The 23,381-nt window shown below is 55.6% G+C and overlaps 1 protein-coding gene across 7 annotated transcripts in view; it reads left to right on the top strand.

The window, feature by feature from the left end:
• NFIC (nuclear factor I C) overlaps positions 1-21,083 on the top strand; it is a 196,666-nt gene extending 175,583 nt beyond the window's left edge. For 5 of the 7 annotated variants that reach the window (XM_019489924.2, XM_059720010.1, XM_059720011.1 and 2 more), the window contains one exon: positions 6,371-21,083. In XM_019489924.2, coding sequence (XP_019345469.1) covers positions 6,371-6,507 — 137 coding nt within the window. In that variant the 3' untranslated portion in view covers positions 6,508-21,083. The remainder of the gene's footprint in view (positions 1-6,370) is intronic. The other 2 variants (XM_059720009.1, XM_059720008.1) reach the window with 2 other exon arrangements.
• The last annotated feature ends 2,298 nt before the right edge of the window (positions 21,084-23,381 follow it).

Here is a 23,381-nt window from a genome sequence, read left to right on the forward strand (position 1 = left end):
CAAGGAGACAGGAAGCTCTGTCCCTGCGACTCCGGCTGTTCCTTCCACACAGGCTGCACATGGTGCCTGCTGGGGCAGGGGCTGGCTGAGGTCTGTCCTGAGGGGATGCTGGAGCCAGTGCTCCACAAAGGGGTCAAGCAGCTGTTTCTCCTGCTCCATGCCCCTTCGCTCTCCCCACACCCTCTCTGACCTCCTCAGCCACCCCACAGCCCTTGGAGGCTGCCCAGCCTGCACATACACTTGCCTTCTGCTCCCACTGGCACACCCTTTACCTTCTAGTTGTTTCAACCATCTCTTCCCCCCATGTCCATGTGTCTGTCTCATCCAGGCCCTTATTCCGTAAGACCCTCATGTAGTGTGTTCATTGTCCCTGTATTTGAGTAGCTGCCTCCTCCCCCATTCTGCTCAGCACTGAGGGGTTGGGAAACTCCTAACAACTCCAAAGACAGCCAGGGCTGAGCCCTTCCACCATCCAAGGGCTAAGGATCACTTCTCCCACTCTTATGATGCAGCCACCTTGGGTGCTAAATATTGCACAGGGTTGCACAGTGGGATGGATCCCAAAGCACAGAAGGCCCCTGTGCCCATTGGGATAGCAGTGGTGGGTCTAGGTGCCTGCCCCACCATGGAACTTGCCTGGGACAGCTTGACTCTTGCAAAGCAAGCCTGACGAACACCAGACTGAATGGTCTCATATGGCCAGCACCCAGGGCTCGCACAGCCTTTAGCCCCGCAGCACTGCACAGTCATAGCATGGTGCTGGGACAAGGCAAGCAGTCAGATGGCAGAGAAACCCAATGACCCAAAGCAATGGCTCTCTGCTTGACTGGCTCAGAGCGAGAGGCATCTCCAAAGGGAGGCGGGATCTTGCTGCAATGCCCTAGAGAAACGGAGACATTGAGGACCAACAGAGGCAAAATGAGCACAGATCCCTGCACCGACAGGTGTGCCAGAGATCCTGCAGGCTCTGATGCCTGCCTGTGAGCAGGGCCTCCAGCCCCTGCCACCTGGAGGAAGCTGATGAATTTGGAGAGGGGTCACACAGTGCCTGGTGCTGAGAACATGGCTTTGTATTGGGTTCAGGGGGAAGGGGTTGTATATATTCTGGGAGCTGTGAGTCTGGCATGATATTCATGGGATGAGCCCGAGGGGCCTGGTTCTGTACAGGGGTCACAACCAGCAGCCTTGATGCTTTGTTCCTGGGAAGTTTACAAACCTCACAGCACTGGCGCTGTGCCCACATGGGCAAGAGGCGAGCATGGCACAGCATGGGGTGAGGCAGGAGTGAGGCAGAGGCAGGAGAGGGGTGGGGGCATGGGGCACAGTGCAGGGTAGACTGTGGCGGCTCACCCAGCTCCGGGTGCACAGGTTGGAGCTCCTTTGCCCTGCCTCAGCCCCCCAGCTGAGGCCACTTGCCTGCTCCAGGTTCAGTGGCCTGCACAGAGTGCGGATACAGGGGTGGGTTTCAGGGCTTTCTGCTGGGGGCAGTACTGCCTAATGGCTCCGGGATGGGGCTTAGACCAGCTCTGCCACTGGATGACCTGGGCAAGCCACCCTTCTGCAGCTCCTAGCACAGAAGAGCCCTTATTCGGATCCAGACGCCAGCAGAGAGGCCCCGTCCCTGGGGCCAGCTGTCTTGGGTGTGAGCACTGACTCAATGCGGCCAGTGCCCCAGGGCAGCCAGCCAGAAGGCTGCTCCTGCTCTCTGGGGTGCTGGCTGTCTCCCTCCCTCTTCCTGTGTTGAGCAGGCCAGGATTTTGCTGGTGTGACACTAAGCACTTTTGGGAAAAAGGGAGCAGAGAACTGAGGGCAACGTGCTGAACAGGCGCCACTGGGCAGGGAGGACTCCTGGCCCACCCCCGGGGCTGGGAGGAGGCTGGGCTAGCATTTGCTGCCCTCTGCCCCACACACCTTCCGCTGGGGCCATGAGGAGGAGACAGGCCTGCCCTGCACACGTTCCTTCTCTTGGCTAATTATAACGTGCCTAGACCACACCAAAGGCCCAGTCTCTGCGGAGGGTGGAGGCGATCCGCCCCGCGGGCTGGGGTTCAGAGGCCAGCCCGCATCGTGGGCGCCCACCCAGTGCCAGTTAACCAGGAGGGAAGCTGTGTGATTACAGAGGAATCCAGCAAATTACAGACCTCTGCTTCCAGGATCAGAGGAGGCGGCAATGGCACTAATGGAGGCTTTTACATCCCTGCTGTCCCTCCCTACTGCTGCCTCTCCCTAGGCTGGGCTGCAGCTGGGGTTTGGAGAGCAGCAGTGACAGCACACTCGGGATGCCTTCGCCTGGCTGGGGTTGCCAGTCCAATGGCTTCTGTCCAGATGCCCTCAGGCTCGTGCAGCCGTGGAGGTGACCATGCCCAGAGAACCTCCCCTGGGTGCTGGGGAGGGAAATCCTGGAAGGTCTGCCTGCCTTCCTCTGACATAGCGAGGGCTGGGGGAGGTGACACACCTTGGTAATTCAGGTCCTCTCCACTGGGGGATGCTTTATGGTGGCTGGAGATGTAGTAGGAGGGAGAAATGAATTCCACTGAATTGAGAGGGGAAAGAGCTTGTATTGCAGCTTCTGAGCTGCGCTATATTTAACTCCCACTTGACACAAACACTTGGGTGACCCTTGGGAGAAAAACACTCTGATAAAATACAGAATCCAGGCTCCATTCCACCCCTGTGCCTGAGACTCCTCCCAGCCTCTCACCCCACCCCAGTGACCTGTCTGTCTTACACCTATCTTGTATACCTTGATGCCGTATCTGGACACTTGCCAATCTTCAGACAAGGTCAGGGGTGCTTGACCTTTCGGCTCCGCAGGCCGGATGAGTGGCATGGGGCTGGTCCATGGGCCCCCTGTGGCCTTGGATCATCCCCATGTACTGGGATTGGGCCCCACCCCATCCCCGTACACCAGGATCGGACCCTATGCCAGGATCAGGCCCTGGGGCCCTGCGCTATCCCTGCCTGACCCCACGCGCTGGGATCAGATCTCATGCTCTGGGATCGGGCCTAGGGTGACCACTTTTTCAAAATGGAAAGACAGGACACATGCCCGCCCCTCCCCAACCCCCACTCCCTCTGCCGGGGAGGCACAGGTGGAGCAGAGCCAAGCGGAGAGGAATGGGGGCAGGTACGGGATGCCCACTGCGGGCTCAGGATTCCCCACGCTGCTGCCTTTCCCCCAGGAGGCCACACTGCCATGGCAAGGCACCCTGTGCCCACATGGCAGCAGTGGGGGGCACAACTCCACACCACTGCCACCCTGACTACAGCCAGGCAGGCAGGGGAAACTCACCATGGTGGCATGGCCAGCATGGGGCTCCCAGAGGGACAACAGCAGGGTGGGGAGCCCTGAGGCCACAACAGCCAGCCCATATCTGCCCCAGCCCTGCATACAAATCGGGGGGGGCACATGTCCCCCCTTGTCCCCACAGGGGATGCGCACAGCAGCAGGGAGCTGGCCCCATTGCTGCCCCCTGGACAAGCCGCTCACTCTACACCCAGGCCTTATGCCCCACCCTGGCTGAGCAGCACCCCCAGCCCCAGCCACACTCCCTCCCTTGCTGTGGGGGCCTCAATTTGCCTCCCCCCCTCCCCACAGACTTACCTGCAAGGAGCTGCTCTCTGCACTGCCTGGCTGTGATCCCAGCTATGTGCATGCGTGCAGGGGCGCACATGCACATGGCATCCCCTCCCCCCAGCCCCAAGCAGCATTCCAGGGGCAACCCGCCATTGCCCACAATTTTCCATGGCAAATGGAAAACCTGGATCCCTGCGTGATATCGCAAATCCAGGACAAATGCTGTCCCAGAATCGTGCAGCCCAGGACCGGGACCTGATGTTCTCATTCCAGGACTGTCCTGCCCAATTAGGGAAGGGGGGGGGGGGTCTCCCTAATCAGGCCCTATGCCACCCACACCTGGTCCCTTGTGCCAGAATTGGGCCCTGCATGCCAGGATCAGGCCCCATGTTGCCCCTACCCAGCTCCACATGCTGGGATTTGGGCCCACTCCACCTTGTACACCCGAAATAGCCTGCAGGGCCCTGTCTGTCTAGCCCATGGAGCTCCCCACAGGTCTGGAAATTAGTAACAGGGGAGGGGTTGCACTGCTCCCCCACCACTAAATGTAAGCATCTCTGGACTAGATGATTGCAATGATCCCTTCTGGCATTACAACCTGTGGGGACACCTTGTTCTTACCCCTTTATAGAGATGCCCCGCAGCATGGTGACAGAAAGGGGGAGGCTTGGCCCTATGGAGCCTGCATGTTGCCATCTATGACTTGCCAAGATCCCAGAGGCCCTTGTAAGCTCAGGGCTCCCAGCATCCCAGGCCAGGACCTTGCACCTGGGCCCTCAGGGCTAAAAAGGAGCCCATTGCCAAACTAAAACATCCATGGCTGGCAAAGGAGCAAGAGGTGCCTGTCCTCACCCTGGGCCATGGGCCAGAAGGGCACAGCTGGTCAGGCCCCATCTCTTCTGGCCAGTGTCCCCTTCATGCAGGTTTCCCAGGTGTTTCCCTTGGAAGCCCCTGAGTTGTGACTCCTGAACATGTCCTCAGAGGTGTGGGGTGATGGGGAAGGCCTGCTCCGACCTAACCTGGGCTCTTGGGAATGTGGGTCTGCAGGGCTGAGAGGTGAGACCTGGTCAGACCAGCTGGGAGTGGGCAGGCTGGCACGGTGCTGGTGCTTGCTGGCTCATGTTGGTGGCTCTGGTGGGCCGGAGTCAGTGCACTATAATTCCCCACGAGCCTCTGGGGAGAGTCCTGGCCCCCCGTTCTGCAGTGATTATCCCTGTGTCCTGGGAAGGGCAACCCAGTCATAGCAGTGAACTGTGTCAGAAGAGGCCAAGCACAGCAGGGGGGCTGGTGCGTTCCCCTCTGCATGGCAGGGCACGCTTGGTGCTTGGTCGGAGCCTCTGAGAGCAGAGTAGAGCGGCAACAAGCTCCCAGGGCAGCTAGATGGGGCGTACGGCTCCCATGGGAGAGGGAAAGGTAGTTAGCCGCGATAGTCTCAAGTCAGGCAGGCCAGGGCGGTGCTGCCCTGCCCTGCCTTCTCCGCGTGGTGACAGCGAACCGCTGAAGCAGCCTGCTGTGGCAGGAGGGGGATTCACCATCTTGGGGAATATTTAAGCTCAGATGGATGCTTCTTGGGCAAGACATTTTCCAGCAACTGGACTAAAAGCAGCATTGAGTTCAGGGCAGCCTGTGGCCCAGGCTGGGCAGTAGGGCCTTCTGGATGATTGCAGTAGATCTTTGCAGCCATGACACCCACGTATGTCCGGCTGTCTGTCCAGATGTTTATGAGGTCCTGGGTATGCAACAGTAACTTAGTGTATGCTCACAGCCTAGTTCTGAGGCAGGGAAGGGTTAAGTCCAGTTACAGATCATGGTGCCCATCTCCGAGATAATCGGTGCTTTACAAAAGAGGTCAGCATCCTTGTCCCTATCACAAAGACAGAGAAACTGAGGCACGGGAAGGGTGACTTGGCTGAGGCGCTCAGAATGGAATTCCGATTCCTGGAGTTGCTTTTCAGTGCCTGAACCCACCTCCCTAACAGGCAGCCCCTTCCCTCCTCAGAGCAAGGGGGAACCATGCAAGCCAAGACCCAGCCCTGCTATTTTTCTCTGCTTCAGCAAGCCTTGGCAGCCAGACACTCCTGCCCTTGCAGCAGGTCTGTGTGAGAAGTGGGGGCCCCTGTCCAACATGCCCTGAATTTAAAGTGAATGAAAGAGCACAGGATTGAGGATGTGCAGTGCCTGTTTGTGAAAGTGAGGGGGTGCTGGGGGGTGCAGAAGGCAGGGAAGGAGACCAGCCCACGGGGAGAGCTGTCCAGGCTGCTCATGATCTGCAGCTGTGGCAGACTCCGGCAACAGGCATGGGTTCTCATGTCCTGCTCAGTGGGGTGGGTGCCCTCCCCAAGTGGCACAGGCCCTGTGCTGGGGTTTGCTCCCTCTGTCCCTAGAAGCCTCCCAGGTCCAGGTGTGCCAGCAGGCAGAGCTGCTCAGGGCACGCCAAACCTCAGAGTATCCATACATCCCCCTCACACCAGTGGGGAAACTGAGGCACCCAGCCACTAAGGGATTTACCCGCGTGGGTCAGGAATAGAGCCATGTCTCCCTTCCCCAGTCCGTGCCCGCCTCCATTCTCTCTCCCTGCCCCTCTTCTTGCCCTAATGTGAGCTCTGTCACAACTGCCTGCAAATGGCACAACACCCGCAGGCTCAGGCCTGGATCAAAGTGGCAGCTGCCAGTGCCAATGCCCTCTAGCCCCTACAGAACGACGGCCGGTGGGAGGGAAAGGGGGTGACAGGAGCAGCAGGCAAATCGCTAACATGGGCCTTTCTCTTTTGTTTCCCTTTCTCTCTGCTTCAGTCCTGGTACCTAGGATAACTGCAGCTGCCCCCCCCTTCGCCTCCCTCCTCCTCTGCTTTAGGCATCCCGAGAGGACAACGTACCACAGGACCAGGCCCAGCCTTTCGGTGACGACGGAGAGAGCGAATTCACAATGATGACGACGACAAACACACAACATGTGACAAGAAAGGAAGGAAGGAAGGAAGAAGGAAGGGAAAGAAAGAGAGAGAGAAAAAAAAAGGTTGAAACCTTTTTAGAAACTAAAAACCAACAAAAAAACCCTTAAAACCAAGCGAGCCCCGCGCGCACACACGGCCGCCCCAGGCAGACTCGCCACAAACACTATTTGTCCCATCGGCCAACCTGGCAAGAGAAGCAACGCAGCTCGTCCCACTGGCTGCCTCCTCAGCCACGGCGCTGGAGTCTTGCTGCCACTCTCCAAAGGGTTGTATATGCAAAATTGTCTTTCTCATTTCCTGTTTCATTTTTGCCTCTTGTGAATGAAAAAGAACAAACCCCGCCGGGCACCCTTGCCCGCCCCGCAGCAAACTTTCTACTTCCCAGGAGGCTCTAGGATCGAGACAGCGGGTTCAGAGCACAGCGGCCAGTTGCTTCTGAGCCCATGGGCACCGGGTGGGTCGGGAGATCTCTCGTTAGTGCTGTCGCTTCCCGCTCCACCCCAGACACGCTGCAAACAAGATGCCTCCAGCCTCCCGCTGCCCCAGTGTTCGGACGACGTGTACACCTTTCCTTTGTTTTATCTGAAATCCTCTATGCCATTAAATGCTCTTTGGGGCAGGAGTGAGCGGCATCCCCGCGGGACTCCTTGGAGCAGCAGTATTGCAGGGATGCAGGGACACGGCCCCTCTCATCCTCCCACTTCTCCAGTTGCCTTTGTCCGTGACCATCTACGGAAGGGGAAGGGGATTCCATGACTCCTGCCTCAGGTCTCCACCCTCAGTGCGTGCGTGGGGAGCAGGACCTGGGTTCAGCAGCACCCCAGCCCCATGCTCCCGGTCAAGGGCAGGCTGGCCATGGAGCAGGGCACTGGGCTTCGGTGAGTGGCATTTCCACAGCTGGGAGATACTGTGCGATGGGCATTGCAGGGAGGAGACGGAGGGGAGGGGCACAAGACTTGTGATGGGCACAAGTGGGTGCAGCAGGAGGGTAGGGCAGCCCACAAAGAGCAAAGCATACTGCTGTGTGGATTGGCATGGCCACACACTGCAAATTATCACTGGGTCTCAAATCCCAGAGGTTAAATTTCTTAATTACAGATTAACGACTGCATTATGGAAACTCCTGGAATCCAAAATTTCAGACCCTTCCTCCATGGACAATCAAGTCCACTGGCACCTCCCCCACTCTCACCCCGCTCCGGACCTGGGACAGCCACAGTGTCCAGGGGAAGTGGGTCTGTCTCTGCAATGCCTTCAACACAGCAGAAGGAATGAGGCCAGGGTTGGGTTTCAGCACCGTGCAGCATGACGGCTCTGCCGCCCTGCCCCAAGTCTTGCCAGGACCAGCACCTGGCCAGGGATGATCATGGCGCGTGGTTTCCGTGATGTAGCCTGGTGAGCTTTCCATACTGTAGCTTTCCCTTTGCAGCTCCTGGCAAACGCAGGACATGTCTCCTGCTACCACAGTTCCTTCTGTGCATTTCCTTTGTGCTGGGGCAGGGAGGTGAGGTGGGGACAGACTCTGGGTTGGTAAGTTGTAAGAGCAGCTCGTGATGGGCCAGGACCTGCTGTCATGCTGGAAATGAGACTGACTTAGGCCAAGGCCAGTCCCTAAATGGCAGGTCTGGGCAGGGCAAGACAGGCCAGCCAGAGTGGGAGGGCTGGCATGGAACCTGGGCACACCTGTGTGTGCAAAGCTCTGCGCGCCAGTGAGCAGGGACTGTGTGGGCTGGGGGCAAGACGGCTGTGATTGTGTTGCACATTTTGTAGGAAATGCACTTTGAAGAGGGAATGATAGCAAAGCCCATTCGTGGCACCTGGTTCCCGGCACCGGCTTGCTGGGACAGTTTATAGAGACAGATTCTTTCTCCCTGAAAGGCCGCACCGCAAGCAGACAGCCCCCCATGTGGTGGCTACGTCGGCCTTTGACTCGGACTCGGGTTAGCTAGGGGTCCTGTGCCCTTACCTGCAGGGACCAGAAGACCCCCCCATCCAGCTCGCAGGCTCCCCTTCCCCACTGTGAGCCCCTCCCTGCTCAGCCCTGCTGTGAGGTGATGCCATCACATTCCCAGCAAACGCAGCTGGGAGGCAGAAAGCCGTCACTGACTGGTTAAAGTGCCTGAATTTTGTATCCCAGTCCTCCTGGTTTGGAAAGCTCACACCCCATGGAGAGTAGTGCGGTGGGAAGGGCCAGGCCACCGGGAGCTGTGGCATCTCCACTGGCCTGCAAGGGCCTTGCATCTATCCTTCTCCCCATAGCATTAATGAGGTCCCTGCACATGAGGCAGGAAGCCAGACTGAATCACCCTTTGCCTGGCCTAGGCCAGAGAGCACCAGGTGCAGATATACCTGGGGAAATCAGTTGAATTCAACTCCGTGAGCTGGAGAGCCAGGATGTGCACCAAGCAGGAGAGACCAGCTCAGCACAAGTCCGGTGGGGCCTCACTCCCCCAGACTGTCACGGATCATGAATCACAAGCAGTACATCAGACAGACCTTCCTGGTTGATCTTGGGGACAGAACAGCACTATCCGGCTGGCTGCGGAGGCCCAGCTTCCCCGTGTCACACATGCTGCACCAACAGAGACCAGGGCACCTGACCCCACCATTTGTTGATTCATTTTGCCAGGAGGGACTGGGAAACTCCTGCTTCCTGCCCTCCCTGAGCAGAGCTGGCCTGGATGGAGCAAGCTGTGGGAGGCAGAGGCACCTGCATGCTGTTGGCTCCGTGGTTTGCTCATTGCAAGACAGAGACATGAGACTTCACCTGCCTGGCAGGGCAAACCTCTCCATTGTTCTCTCTTCCTGCCTGTTTCCTGCCTCCTAGGCTGGCACATGGATCCCTTGCTGTGCCAGGGCCCTAGGAGATGTCCTAAGACGCCAAGCAGCTGGAACAAAGCAGATGAACCCACTTCTTCGCAGACACTGCCCAGCTCATGATCCTGGACAGCTGGCAACTCCTGGGCTGAGCACAGCTTTTGCTTACTCGCTGGGCCTGGGTTTTGGCTTCGATCATTGCTGGCAGGGATGGACTCAAGGCCCCTGCCAGGATGTGTGGGGCAGCTGGGAAGGGCCCATCTTTGTGGACATGCCAGCAAACAGAGTTGCAGCAGAAGTGACCCACCGAGCCAAACTCTGCTCTCAGTCACACAGGCTTGGATCCGGAGTTACTCTGCACAGTAACATGGTGCAGCCTGGCCCTTCAGATCTCCTTGGAGGAACAAGGTCTGCACAGGCCTATGGCCAGGGTCTTCAGTAACCAAGGACACAAAATCCCCTTCCCCCTGCTATGCCTGAAGCCCAGTTCCTGCCCAGGCACTGTCTCATCATAGAGGAGAGCAACGCTGGACACTGACCAAGCCGTCCGTGGGCTGTGACGGGGCCTGAGGGAGCAGATCCGCTCTCCTCCCTCCCTGGCCCACACACTGGTTAGTGCCTTAGACCCCAGGAGGATGCTTGTGGGCTGCCCCCAACCACCCCACCACCACAGGGCCAGGGGCTGCTCCCTAGGGCTCTCCTCTGCTTTACAGAGGCTGCAGGAGAAACGGGGCTGCTTTCCCCCTTCTTCCTTCCCCTAGTGACCCTGAGGGAGAAGAAGGGAGATTCAGCAGCCGGACTAAGGCACCAGCTCTGCAGCAATCCAGCAAATCCCACTACCCACACCCAACCTACAGAGCCCCAGCACCAGGCCAGCCCCCAGGCACCGCAGGGCTGGGGAATCCCAGACTTAATCATGTCAGTCCCTGGCCCTGGGAATATCGAGGCCCTTTGGGAGGTGGGGAAAAGGTTCATCCACTCACTTACCTGCCCATCTAGCCTTGGTGAATCCCTGAGACCCCCATGAGCACTAGTGTCACAGCCTGTCCCCAGTTCACCCCCTGTGCCCCACTCCTGAAAGATATCCCCAGGGCAGGGCCTCTTCTGCAGCTGGGCCCATCACCCACCCGCCCTACCTTCTGCCAGGCAGAGCCAGAGCCTCTGCCCTGCTCCAGGGTGCTGGATTCTGCTCTTCTCCTCCCTGGACAGAGGAGCAGGGAACATGGGGACACCACCACCAGCCAGGCCACATTGACTTCAGCAGCAGTGAGGCAGGAGAAGGAAAGAGGTGACAAGAAACCTGAAGGGGACAGCAGAGGAGAGAGGGCTGTGCAGGCTGATGGCAACGGAGCAGATGGGCAAGGGGAAAAATTCAGCCACCGCTGCCAGCCTGTGTCCATTCCAGACAGCCAACTCCAGCCAACTCCGGTCCAGGCACCTCCCACCACCTGTCTGCAGAGGTCCCAGCATCCACTTCAGGCAGTGCCAGGCAGGTTCCCCCTGTGCCCACGAGTCATCCCAGGTGGGCAAAGAGCTCCAGTGCCAGTCCTTCCACCAGCCAACTCGTGGCTGCACCTTGAGTCCAGTCCAGGCGTGCACAGACAGATCCAGGCCCAGCTTTGACACCTGATCAGTAACTGGGCAGGACTGGAGGCTGCAGCAGGTGCTGACCTCCAAGAGTCACTCATGAACCCCCCGCCACCTCCATGCCCATCAGAGCCGGGCTCCCGCTCAGCCAGTGCACATCCATGCATCGTGTCCTCAATAGCATCTGGGTGCTAATCCCAAAGGTGACACAGCGAGGTCAGAGGAGCTCCCCTTTGGAGGAGTCCCTGAAGCCCAACACAGGGATCCAGCTGCTCCTCTTATGCAGGTACCCATGGCTTTGTAAGCAGCTTTAAACCAAAGGCTGAGTCGCATAGGAAGGACGTAGGGCAGCTCCTTCCCGTCCAGCTTCCACTCTGCTCCCTGCTTCCCCGGAGCTTCCAGCAAGTCATTCTGCCAAAGCGCCCAGCCCCCGGTACGATTCCTGCAGCTCCCAGCACCTGCATCCCAGCCGGACACCGACCACAGCCAGCGCCAACCCTGGGGAGGGGGCCCTGCTGGATCCCAGCCCAGTTTTGCAGCGGAGAGTTGAGCAAAGGGCTGTCACGTAGGCCCCACTCTATGCCAGGCACCTGGGGTCAAGCCATCTGATCCCGAGCAGCTATATGCATGGTCCATCAGCACTGCAGAGCCCTGAGAACCGGGGCCAGCTTAACAGGGGAGGGCAGGGGGGAAAGGGGCCCCAGTGCAGAGACCCCCAGTGGAAAGGGCTGATGCAGGAAGTCAAAGAAAAGGGCAATTGATGGAGAGGGGGGAAAAAAGAAAAAATAACAAAAAAAAAAATTACAAATAAACTGCATGGTGCTTTAACAGGAACTCATGTGACCTAGCTCAACCAATCAGCGAATGGCTGATAATGTGCATGGCAGACTGTATAACTGGCTCTACCTTCCCCCCTTCGAAAATGATGTATAAAAAGAAAAAAAAAAGTGAAAAAAATCCATGTTTTCCTAATTTGCACGAAATTTTATACCACATGATGTGCCTTGCCTTCGAAGACTAAGTATTAACTCTACTGATATCACTGCACAGGAATAACTGCATGCACTGGGTCTCGTAGTAACTAAAGGGGGGATGGGACATGTTGCCATTTGTAAAAACGTTCACAGTTCAATTTGGGGCTGTTGGTTTGTTAACCTTTTTTGTTAAACTGTGTGTTCAGACACCATTGGGAAGATTCCTTGTGGCTCGGAAATATTGTGATATCATCGCAATGTGCCAGACTCTCGTCTCAGCAACACCGGCGTGAATCCAGGGCATCTCTTTTTCGTCGTGCTTTTATCTACTTCATGCCCTTTCTGGCCCTATTTGTGGCCACTGGAGTTACTCCGGCCTTATGCCATGATAACCCCATGTGTGTGGATGGAGTTACTCCAGTGTCACCCCAGCGTACCTGAGACGACCGATCTGCCTGCCCTGACTGTCATGTTATTTTCTAACCAGGCACCTCCATATTGGCGGAAAGGATAAAGAATAAATGACTAAGGAACTTTATTGGGTTTCCATCAACGTGGCAGCGTTTGACACTGATGGACTCCCAGGTGCAGTGTCGGGGGCTGATGGCAGCTGGTCAGGAACGAGCGCCTTGTCCCTCCCAATTCGCTCCAGCTTGCCAGTGCCATCAGCCAAGGGGATCTCTCCATATCGCCCCCAGCCTTGCCCTCCCTTGCCCAAACGAGGAAATAGCTGTCCATAGTAGCCATGTGCATGTTCCCTTTCTCCTTGTGTTGGGCAGACTTGCCAGACCACCCCTTTTCTCTCTGTTTTTTAACGGCTTCCCCTCGTATACGTCTTCCAGCTGTTAATACAAAGTGCATCCTGTATGGAAAAATATGCAATACCTGTTTTGTCTACATTGATAGATCTTTTAGCTAAGGTTCTCAGTGACTGATTACAAACCTGCAGGGTGCGGGGACAGGGGGGGCGGGAATTTTCTTCTGGTGGGGTTTTTGTGCGGGGATGGGAGGGGAGGTGGGATTTTGCATTGTGTTCCTTTTCTTTTTTTTTCCTTTTGATTGACCAAAGTGAGCAAGCACGGCCATACGCAGGTGGCCAACACCCTTCCTCCCAGGCAGGTTGGGGAGGAAGGGGAGGTGGTTTCTGCTGTGGCGGTGATGGAATTTGTCGTTGTTATTAGCGCGCTGTTTCTTTAAAAAGGGCAGATGGTTCCGAAGGGGGTGGGGCTAGAACCCTGGAGATCAGCTGTGAAGCACCTGGCCACTCCCACACCTGGTCCCAGGATCCAGTGGGGGAATCATTTGGATCTTCCTGGCGATCTTAATTTCCAATCCAATCAATTCATTTTGTTGAGAAAAACAACAAAACCCTATTGAGGTGCCCAGCGCACCTGTTTGCTAAGCTGAGCGGCAGCTAGAGATGCAGCCTCGCCAGCCCCAAAAGTCAGCACGGGCAGCAAAGGATGCAATTCGGTCCCTGGACCCGTTTCCTAAGAAGGGCACGGCCAGATGCTCGGGGCCCAGGGTCTGCACTTCCCAGTCTGACGGCAGGGCAGGACGTTTTGCAAAGGACGGGCTGTGGGGGGCTGGGCTGCGGGGCACCCGGTGGGTTTGCGTTGGGCTTGGGAGGAGAAAAGAGCAGAGCAAGGGGCAGGCAATGTGAATGGAAAATGTCTTAGTGCTGAGTGTGTCGCCTCCTTCCCTGCAGAAGAACCCCGCAGACGTTCCCATGCAGACTCTGGGGGCTGGGCCTGGGCTGGCCAGGCTGCCTGGTCTTCTGCAGAAGCATCTCCCACCTCCCCACATCATCCCACAGGGCCTTCGGGCTGGGGCAGAGCTGTCTGAGGGTGGCAAAGCCAGGAGGAGGGAGTTCTGCTGCAGCAAGAAGCAATCGGTGGGCTGTGGCACTGCCACCTTCCCCTCAGTCAGCTGAGGCCCTGGTCAGCGATGCCACTAGCCCAGGTGGGGCAGGGTGCATTCCCTCGAAGCAGTTACCATATGCAATCCACATTTGCATATGCAGGGCTGAGGCAGGTTTGGGGCCAGGGTAGCAAGGGGAGCATTGAGGGGGCTGTATGAGCTGTGTGCCCCGAGCCCAGGCTCCCCAGGCCCTGGCACTCGGGGCCTGCCCAGGTGCTCTGTGGGAGCCTTTGTCTTGCTCTGCAGGGACCCGCTCTCGTGAGCTAGTCAGTGCATCTCTAAGGCAGAAAGAAAACCTGAAAGCACCTTTTGTAATATAGAAAAAAAACACAACAACAAAACCCATGCACACATGTTTCCATGACACTGGCTGGAGCGAGACATTCCCGTCCCCCGGGCACCTCACAGCTCTGGCATCCATGGGGGTTCATCCTCTTGGTCATTTCTTTCATCTCCGGTGTTTCCTTTCACCAGGAGTTTACATATTCCTCTGATTTCCGGGGGTACGATGGGCCTGAGTCGACCCCTCTCAAGGGTAGGGGAGGCTCGGAGGCAAGGGAGTAGTCTAGCTTAGCTGTCCCCCCATCCCATAGCCAGGGACACACTCTTCCCATATCCCCATGCACAATCAGAGGTGGGACAGCCCATGTCAGGGTCCAGGGTCAGAGACTGGCTTAAGAATTGCGAGATTTCATCATCATGTTGGGTCTTGCTCTTTGCCATCTGGATGCACTTTGTCGTGCATCAGCAGATGCATGACGAATAGGTCCAAGGAGGTGATACTTCCCCTCTATCGGGCGCTGGTCAGACCGCAGTTGGAGTACCGCGTGCAATTCTGGGCGCTGCAATTCAAGAGGGATGGGGATAACCTGGAGAGGGTCCAGAGAAGGGCCACTTGTATGGTTAAGGGCCTGCAGACCAAGCCCTACGAGGAGAGACTAGAGAAACTGGATCTTTTCAGCCTCCGCAAGAGAAGGTTGAGAGGCGACCTTGTGGCTGCCTATAAGTTCATCACAGGGGCACAGAAGGGAATTGGTGAGTATTTATTCACCAAGGCGCCCCCGGGGGTTACAAGAAATAACGGCCACAAGCTAGCAGAGAGCAGATTTAGACTGGACATTAGGAAGAACTTCTTCACAGTTTGAGTGGCCAGGGTCTGGAACGGGCTCCCAAGGGAGGTGGTGCTCTCCCCTACCCTGGGGGTCTTCAAGAGGAGGTTAGATGAGTATCTAGCTGGGGTCATCTAGACCCAGCACTCTTTCCTGCTTATGCAGGGGGTCGGACTCGATGGTCTATTGAGATCCCTTCCAACCCTAACATCTATGAATCTATGAATCTATGGATCCTGAGCCCCCCCATGGGATGTCACACTTGCCTCAACATGCACCCACCAAGGCTAAAATCTCACCTTTTCATTTTAAATAGGACCTGGGATTCTCTATATCCCCGAACCTCCTGGAGAGGAGAACCAGCCTGGTGAGGTTCATGATTACAATGGCACCAATGGGCAATGCTGGATACAGCATTCAGGAGGGCCCCAACCCCCTTCTGGACATCACAGCGCAGGGCCTGCCCCTGCTGCCAACACCTGGCCCCAAACTGACGCCAGTGGAGTCACACCTGATTTACAGCAGGGGAGTAAGATCAGGGCCAAACCCCCCAAAAGAACAAGCTTTGTACAGACTGGGTCTAAACACGGGGGCAGTCAGTTATCACCCCCCTTCTGGTCTCTAGATGACCTCTACATTGCAGTCCAACCCCTGCGTTGAAACCAGTAGAGATGCCTTCAAACAATGGTGCATCCACAGAGGCAAAAAGTGCTGGAGGCCACCACGCTAAGCACAGGAGACTCCCTCCATTCATGCACCAGCTCAGTCAGACATGCACACACTCCATGAGCAATGTCAGCCAGAGCCATTGGACATGGAAGAAAAACATGGCTTTGTTTTCAGATGTTTTTGCCGGCAGTGTTAGGTAGCTGGGTGGGGAAGGGGTGGGATGAGCCATCGTGGTGTTGTGAGGACTTTTACTTGTAGAAAGCTCTTCATTTTTTTTTTTTCATTTTGTTTTCTCTCTCGATTTTCTAATGATCTGTGTTGAGTTTCCATGCTGTGGGCTGGACGGGCAGGCATTTGAAGCAAGGGATGGCGGGACGCATGCTTTGGGGGCTTGGAAAGTCCTTGGGAGACTCCTCTTTATGCAATGTGCAGTATTGTTTTCTGCAAGGACAATGCAACGCGAGTAGCTTTAGTTTATTTTAAAAAAATGCAAAAAAAAAAAAATTGCAGATAAAAATGTTTAAAATGATTCAATTTAAAGCAAAAAACAAAAAAAAAGACAAAAAAAAACAAAAAAAAACACCAAAAAAAAATCACATGCAACCTAAAAACAAACGCGAGTGAGTCACACGCCTGGCGGGGACGGACTCTGGCAGCGCTGTGGCAGCCCAGGCTGGGATGTAGCATTGTTAAAGGAACCCTTGACAACAATCCAATCCCTTTAGTGCAAGAGATACTGACACAGCAACTTGATTTGTGTTCTTATCGAGGAAAACAGGGGGTGGAGGTGGGGGGCACTGGAGCTTTCTTGGTGGACAGGGAACGGAAGATGAGAACGTGCATCCTACCCAGATATCTCTCCCCCAGCACATCTGATCTGGCTGTTCTCCTCCAGTCATACCTGCCTGGAGACCAGCTCCAAACTGCACTTGAAGGCAAAACTCGCATGAACCCAGCTGGAGTTTGGAGGGCAGGCAGCTCATACCTCTGAGCCTCGGAGCAATCTTACCACGTGCAGTAGAGCACGGCCACGGAGGGAGTGGCAAGCCAAGCCAGGGCAGATATCTGCTGGGCACGTCTCCACTCATAGCTGTCAAATGTGACAGCTCTTGAGCTAACGAGACCTGGCAGGTCAGTGCTACCCAGATTCCAACCCCAAACCCACAAGCTTCGAGATAAAGCACTTAATTTTTGTTTGGTTGTTTCAAAGACAGCAACAAAAAAATCCCTACAGAGAAATGCACCTTAAACCAAATGGTCCTAAACATCCAGACAGGCGCTAAGAGCATGTTGGCACTCCAGGAGCACACAGACTGGCTGGTTGCCTGGGTAGTTTCTCATTGCCCGTTGCCAAGATGGTGTCCACCATGAAAGGAAAGCACACACCGCCCCCTCCTCCATCCCTGGGAAAATTTGCACTGTTCCACTCAACACATTTTTTTCCCCGTCTTGTAGCTACGCCCAGCCACAGGGCCCACAAAGGAACACAGCTCACACCGCGCACCGCAGCACTAGGGGGAACCCCAAGCAGGGGAGGCGTGGACCATGTACAGCCTGGGAGGTCTTTTTGGGCTCCAGTGTCTGGGACTGTACAGATCAGAGATCAGGCCTCCCAGGTGCAGACCTGGATCCAAATTCAACCAATGTCCAGGGCTGGACAGGCCCTGGGTTGGGGCTTCAGCCTATGACTGAGAGAAGAGCCAGGCAGGCAATTTGCATCTAGATCCAGCTTCCTGCAGGTTTGGGGGCTGTTTGGACCCGAGGTCCTGGTCCAGGCCCATCCTTGCTCAAGACTAACAGGCCAATTGCACTGTTGCTTGCACTGCCCCTCTGGGGGTAGCTCTGCTGACCCCAATGGTGTTACACCTGATGAACACCAGTGTAAGTGAGAGCAGCAGTTGGCCCACTGGCTTCTCCTCCCGAGGGGATGAGCAGCCAGTGACCTGCTGAGGTCACCCCACTCCCATCAAGATGTGCCTCTGAGCTCCGCCTGAAGGGAATATGCAAATTCCATCCCAAATCCATCTCTAGTTTCTTTTGTATCTTTTTTTTGGGGGGGGGTTCTTTTCCTTTGGGGTTTATTACTTTTTTTCTCTGTGACTTTTTAACTCAACACAAGGCAGCAGGGAGACCCTGCAGAGCAGACATCACTGACTGCAGTAGATCATCAGCATGGGATGTTGGGTTTGGTTGTTTTTTTCCCCTCCGCCGTGTTGATGCAATCAAATAGCTCAGCCATTCAAATAGACAAGTAGGTATGCTCACAAGGATCTCTGGAAATATCTTGGGTGGATGAGGGTCTTGGCAGGGGAGACGGAGGGAGAGAAGGAATTGTCCGTTGTTTGTTGGGAAGGGTCGTGCTGCGGGACATTGGCTGGAGAGGGCAGGGAGGGGTGGTGGTAGAGGAAGACAGGCACGGTGACCACCACCGACAAGCTAAGGGTCGTGTTTCTTGAGACAACCTCCTGGAACTTCTAGCTCTTCCAGAGTCTCTAGACAATCAGGCTGGGTAGCAGCATGCGTAGCCTTCACTTGCATGGGGGCTGGTGGGACGTGAGCAGAGCTTCTCCGTTGGGTTCTGACCAGCCGAAGGCCAGCTTCCCCAAGAGACAATCCCCGGACACAACAACGGGTGGCAAGGGAGATGTGGGAAGAGAAACGTCCTTCCCTAAGGCTCCTGGTGCCCACCCTCTCAGCCTCCCTACCCCTGCCAAGCAGGACCCAAGCGACCGCCAATCAGCAGTAGCTTCCATGCAAAGCAAGGCTAGGCACGTTGCTTAGTTATTTCATGCACTACAGTTTCTCGGGAGGGGTCCTCATTTGTTGTTGTTGTTGTTGTCGACTTCTTTAAAAAAGAAAAAAACTAAAAAATGTTCTTGTGATCTATAAATAAAAAAACCTATGTACATATATATATATATATATATGGTGCTACAGGGGCTGAATCTCAGAGCCTGGGGAACCAGGCACCATGTGAAACGTACCTACAGCTCTCCAGCCTTCTGCCTCCTCTGCGGAGAAGATGATGTGGCTGTGTTGTTTTTATTTGTGCTTGTTTCTTCTTGGGAAGGAGTTGGGCAGGCAGGACTTGTGCATGCAAAACCGAAGAGTAGACAATCCTCAATGTCCCTGTGGCCCTGCAGACAGTCAAGGTACTTTAAATTGCAAAGGAAGGTATATGTATATATATTCCCTCTCTTCCTCTATATATATATATATATATATATACACACATAGCTATATTTTTTTGTAATATGAGTTTGAAATTGCTGCTTTTTGTTTCTTTAACTTGCACATTCATCTTGGGGTTGGTCCTTGGGTTTTTTTGGTATTGTTCGGCGCGAAGATGCTTATCCGCCCCTTCCTTTCAAATTCAGCTTTGTTCCTAGGAGATGGGGGCAGATTCTCAGCTGGCATAAAGGCCCTGATGCTCCAAAGCACTTCTGCGCATGCAGGTCCCCATCCAACCGAATGCAGCCCGTTACAGCCCAGCCTTGCTAGCGCGGCACGTCTTGTGAGCCTTAAGCACGTGCTTAGGAGAAACAGGCTGCCAAAGAAGGGCCAAGCGCTGCTTCATGGAGGTCAGTGTCGCCATCCCCATGTATCAAGTGAAGCCTGTGCATTGCTCTTGCAGGAGCAGGGGCTAAGTCAACAGAGCAATTTATCCCAGCAGAGGATCCACCTCCATTGTCTTACCTTCCCCTCTTCTCCCCTAGCAGGTGGCTTCAAGGGTAGAAGTAGAACTTTTTTGCATTAAGGCCCCTTTATTGGGCAAATCTGGATCTTTATGTAAGTGGAAGCATTGGAATGACTACCAAGAACATCCGTTCCCCGCCAGGCTCCCCCACCCATTACTCAAGTGCAAGTCCATGCCCAGCTATATCCCCACCGGGGTTGCCTGGGGCTTCCCTGATTCCGTTTTGGACCTCCCGAGGTTCTGCATGCTCCAGAGTCCTGTTTGTATGGATGCTGAGGATGATGAAGGTGATGGTTTTACACACACACACAAAAAAAAGAAGCGACCAGCAGGAACCTGAAATACATCAATACCAAAAATTCTGACAAAGTAGTGCCTCTGACTTCCCTGCTGGTCTGACTTGCTTTTTTTTCCTAGGTTCCCCTCCCTGCCCTGGAGTTTTGGGTGGGGACAAGCAGCCAGGGTGGGATGTTTGCTTGTATGTTCCACACACTGCACCGCCTCTGTCCGAGAGAAAGCCCTGCTTCCCTTTCATGCCATGCTGTCAGGAAGGGGGGAAGGGGCAGGGGTCACCGTTTAGCCACTGCTGCCCAGCAGCTGAGTGGAGTCTCCTTTTCATGAGACCTGGAGGCTCTCTGTAGCAAGAACCCCCAGCCTCTCCCTTTATAAAACCTGGGATTTCACTTGTGGGAAATGCAGTTTTTGTGAATGGCGGGACAGAGTAGTTGCATAAAATTGGAGCTGACAATCGGGGACAAATGATTTCTCTGTCTCCCCTCTTGAGCCTGACCCGAAGCAGCAGGGGCTGTGGGCAGGTTCTCAGAGCCTGGCTCCTTGGATAAGGCAGCCCATTCAATGGCCTGCCTTGGCGCGTGAGCCTGGTAGCGACTGGCAGTGGGGTTGGTGTAAACTGGACAATCAGTGCCGCCATTCTCAAAATAACAAGGCTTCTGAGCACGCCCCTGCCTGGGGCTGGGGAGCGTGGGCCTGGGGCTCCTGAGAGCATGGCCGGGCAGGGACACGGGGCTTTCCCCACCTTTCAGCACATGTCAATGTTCAGCAGCCGCCGTTCATCGTGGGGAATTTTGTGTTTCCATCCAACGTCCTTTTCCGTTGTGGTTTTTCCATGAGGATGATGACGACGGCAACGATGCAAGCGCTGGGAAGAAGATATTTCTATGAGATACGCTGAGACCGAGTGGAAAGTTGTTTCTTTTCTTTTCTTCTTTTTTTTCCAGTGGGGAGGATATTTTCTTCCTTCCTTTCATTTATATTTTACAGACATTACGGTAATAGTTATTCTGTTTCTTGCTTCTTGCTTGCTGTACCACATTACACACATAAACGCACCAGGGAAAGCAGAGCCCAAGGGCGCGCAACGCATGGATGGCTTCTTAGATGGTGCCTTTGTCGGCAAAGCTCTCCGATCAAAATCAACTCCCCCAATGTTGCAATCCACCCCTCCCGCCGTCTGCCCCAGGTCTCCACCTGCATGTACTGCCTCCCTTTCTCCCAGCTCCAGGCCCCCATGCTTCAATAGCCCCTTTGCTTGCTTCCCTGGTGCCTCACAATATTTGATTATAACATTGTATGCAGCCATTACTGATTAGCAGATGCTCCTACCTACATACAATTTACTGAAAGTGACTAAGGTTTTTTTTCCCCCCTATGCAAAAAAAAAAAAAAAAAAAAAAAAAAAAAAGTTTAAAAAAAGAAAAAAGAAAAGAAAAAAATAAGAAAAAAATGTATAAAAATTAAACAAGCTATGCTTCAACTCTACCGCTGTGTCTGGCCTTTGTTTGGCACCTCCTGACCCCGAGGCTAGCTTCTCTGCTCCCACCTGGGGGTCTGTGTCTTTATCTCAGTGGGGAAACTGAGGCATGGAGCAGGGCAGTGATTCCAGGTCCCTTATTTCTATTCATACTCCCTCTGTTCAAGAGTAGTAGTCCACTGGGTAGTGGCAGCACCTCCCTGTACCTCAGTTTTCCCATCTGTGCTGTGGCCGTGTCCCTCTGGACCTGTTCATGGGCCTTCAGGAGATCCTGTATGGTTTTAGATTTTGCCGTTGTCCCTATTGTTTTGAAGGTGGGGAAGCTGAGGCATGGCAGCCCCGTATCAGTAAAACACAGAAACCCTTGTGAGGTGCCACCGCATGTCACATTGGCCCTGGTGCAGTGGCCAGCACGCTGGCCTCCTCCTGCCATAGGGTTAGTCAGCCACCATGAGTGCAAAGACGATCAGGATCACCCTTAAAGGTCCATCCCAGCCCTGTGAGCTGCTGGCTGCCGGGGGCGGTAGGAATGTGCTTTGGTCATTGCCCCACTCGGGACTCGAGGGGGATCTGACCTGTCTCTGGTCACATAGCAATGCTCTGGGATTGGAAACCTACTGTCTTAAATGGCTCCCCTGGGAGGTAGGTATGAGCTGTGCACCCCTTCCTGCTTTGTCCTGGTTGGTGCCGGTGGTCTGGACTGGAGGGCACACATGCCTTCTAACACAGGGAGTCCCTCACCTGGTGTTGGGCACTGAGATCGTAGAGCTGGCTTAGTTCTTCTCAAAGGGCTTCTGCCTCGTGGCCTCTCTCCCACCACACCAGGGGCAGGAGGTCTCTGCCCCCAGGCCTGGCAGGGGACCTTGGGGATCGCATTCACCTGTCCCCCATGTGGGCACCTAGCCCCCTCTCTGCCCCGCACAGCACCCTCTGTGGAAGAGCACCCACGTGCCCCATGAACCAGCCCAGGGGCTGCCCAGGGCTGGGGCACATCACCAAGGCCGTGCTCCCAGCCCAGCGTGCAGCAGGGTCACAACAGCAGGCTGCAGTGGCTGAGGGCAGGAGGCACAGGGGGAGGGGCAGCCTGAGCCCCCTTGCGCTGTCCGTCTGCCCAGCTGGATTAGGGATCGGCGGCTCAGCGGGATTACGGGCACTGACATGAAATACCCCAGCAGCCAGATGCCTGCACCCTCCAGAGTGACCCACTTTGGCAGGCGACTGGCACTGCCAGGCTCAGGGCCTCTGCCACTGCACAGGGAAGGGACCAACATCGGGTGTGGGGGCAGGATCCTGGCTCAAAGGGAAATTGGGCCCCCAGACTTCAGGAAGGGATGTACCCAGCCCCGACCCCACCTGCCCTTGTGGCTGTGTCTGGGCCCATGTTGTGCTGCCACGGGCACAGCCAGCAAGTGCCCTGCCGTGGGTCCCTCATGACACTGTCACTCAGGGTCCCACTGCCCCCAGACCCCTGGCAGGAGGAGCTGGGGCAGGTAGCGAGGATGCCTAGGGACTCTGGTCTCTGCTCTCCATGGGCTGGAAAAGACCAAAAGCGCTGGCGCCAAACACACATCAGTGTGAACACCATCCAGGCCTGCCAGTGCCCCTCATTCCTGACCTGCAGCCCTTGGGCATCTCATGCCTGAGCACCATTCACACAAACCGAGCTGATCTGCAACTTCCCACCCCCCCTGCTACTCAGATGCTGGTGCCCTCCATCCCAACCCCAGCTGTTGTGGGGGACCATCAGCCTCCCTGGGCCCTTGAGCAAGAGAAAGCCCTGGGAACTAGACCTGCCCTACCTAGGTACCACCCAGGGCCAGGGAGCAGCAGCTGCCCCCCGCATCGTCACAGAGACCCCTCTGCCTTGGCTGAGCAGGGCCCCGATGCTCTCACTGGCGCAGCTCCCACTGATCAGACACCTTCCTGGAGGCCTAGGCCAGGTCTGGACCCTGGGCTCAGATCCAACAGCCGGCTGGCCCCTGTGGCCTCCGTTCACGTGGGTGAGGTGGCCGGTCAGGGCTCAGATGGGCAGAAGCGGAGTGGCTTTTCCTGGCTGAGGCTGCTACTCTGCTAGAGGCTGCGGTGCCAGTGAGGGGACGTGTTTGGGTGACTCATTCCCCCTTGGCACAAGGATTAAGCTGAGTCCCTTGATGCCCCCGCAAGCCCACTTAGTATTACCTTTATGCAGGTTCCCCATGAAGGTGACCCAAACAAAAGGTCCTGAGCCGCTGCCTAGGCACCAGCCCCTGGTCTGGCCCAGCCCCTCCAGAGTGCTTGGTGCTTGGTGGTTACCGCTGGAGGCCTCT

Source organism: Alligator mississippiensis, chromosome 16 (genome assembly GCF_030867095.1).
Source record: "Alligator mississippiensis isolate rAllMis1 chromosome 16, rAllMis1, whole genome shotgun sequence".
NCBI lineage: Eukaryota > Metazoa > Chordata > Crocodylia > Alligatoridae > Alligator > Alligator mississippiensis.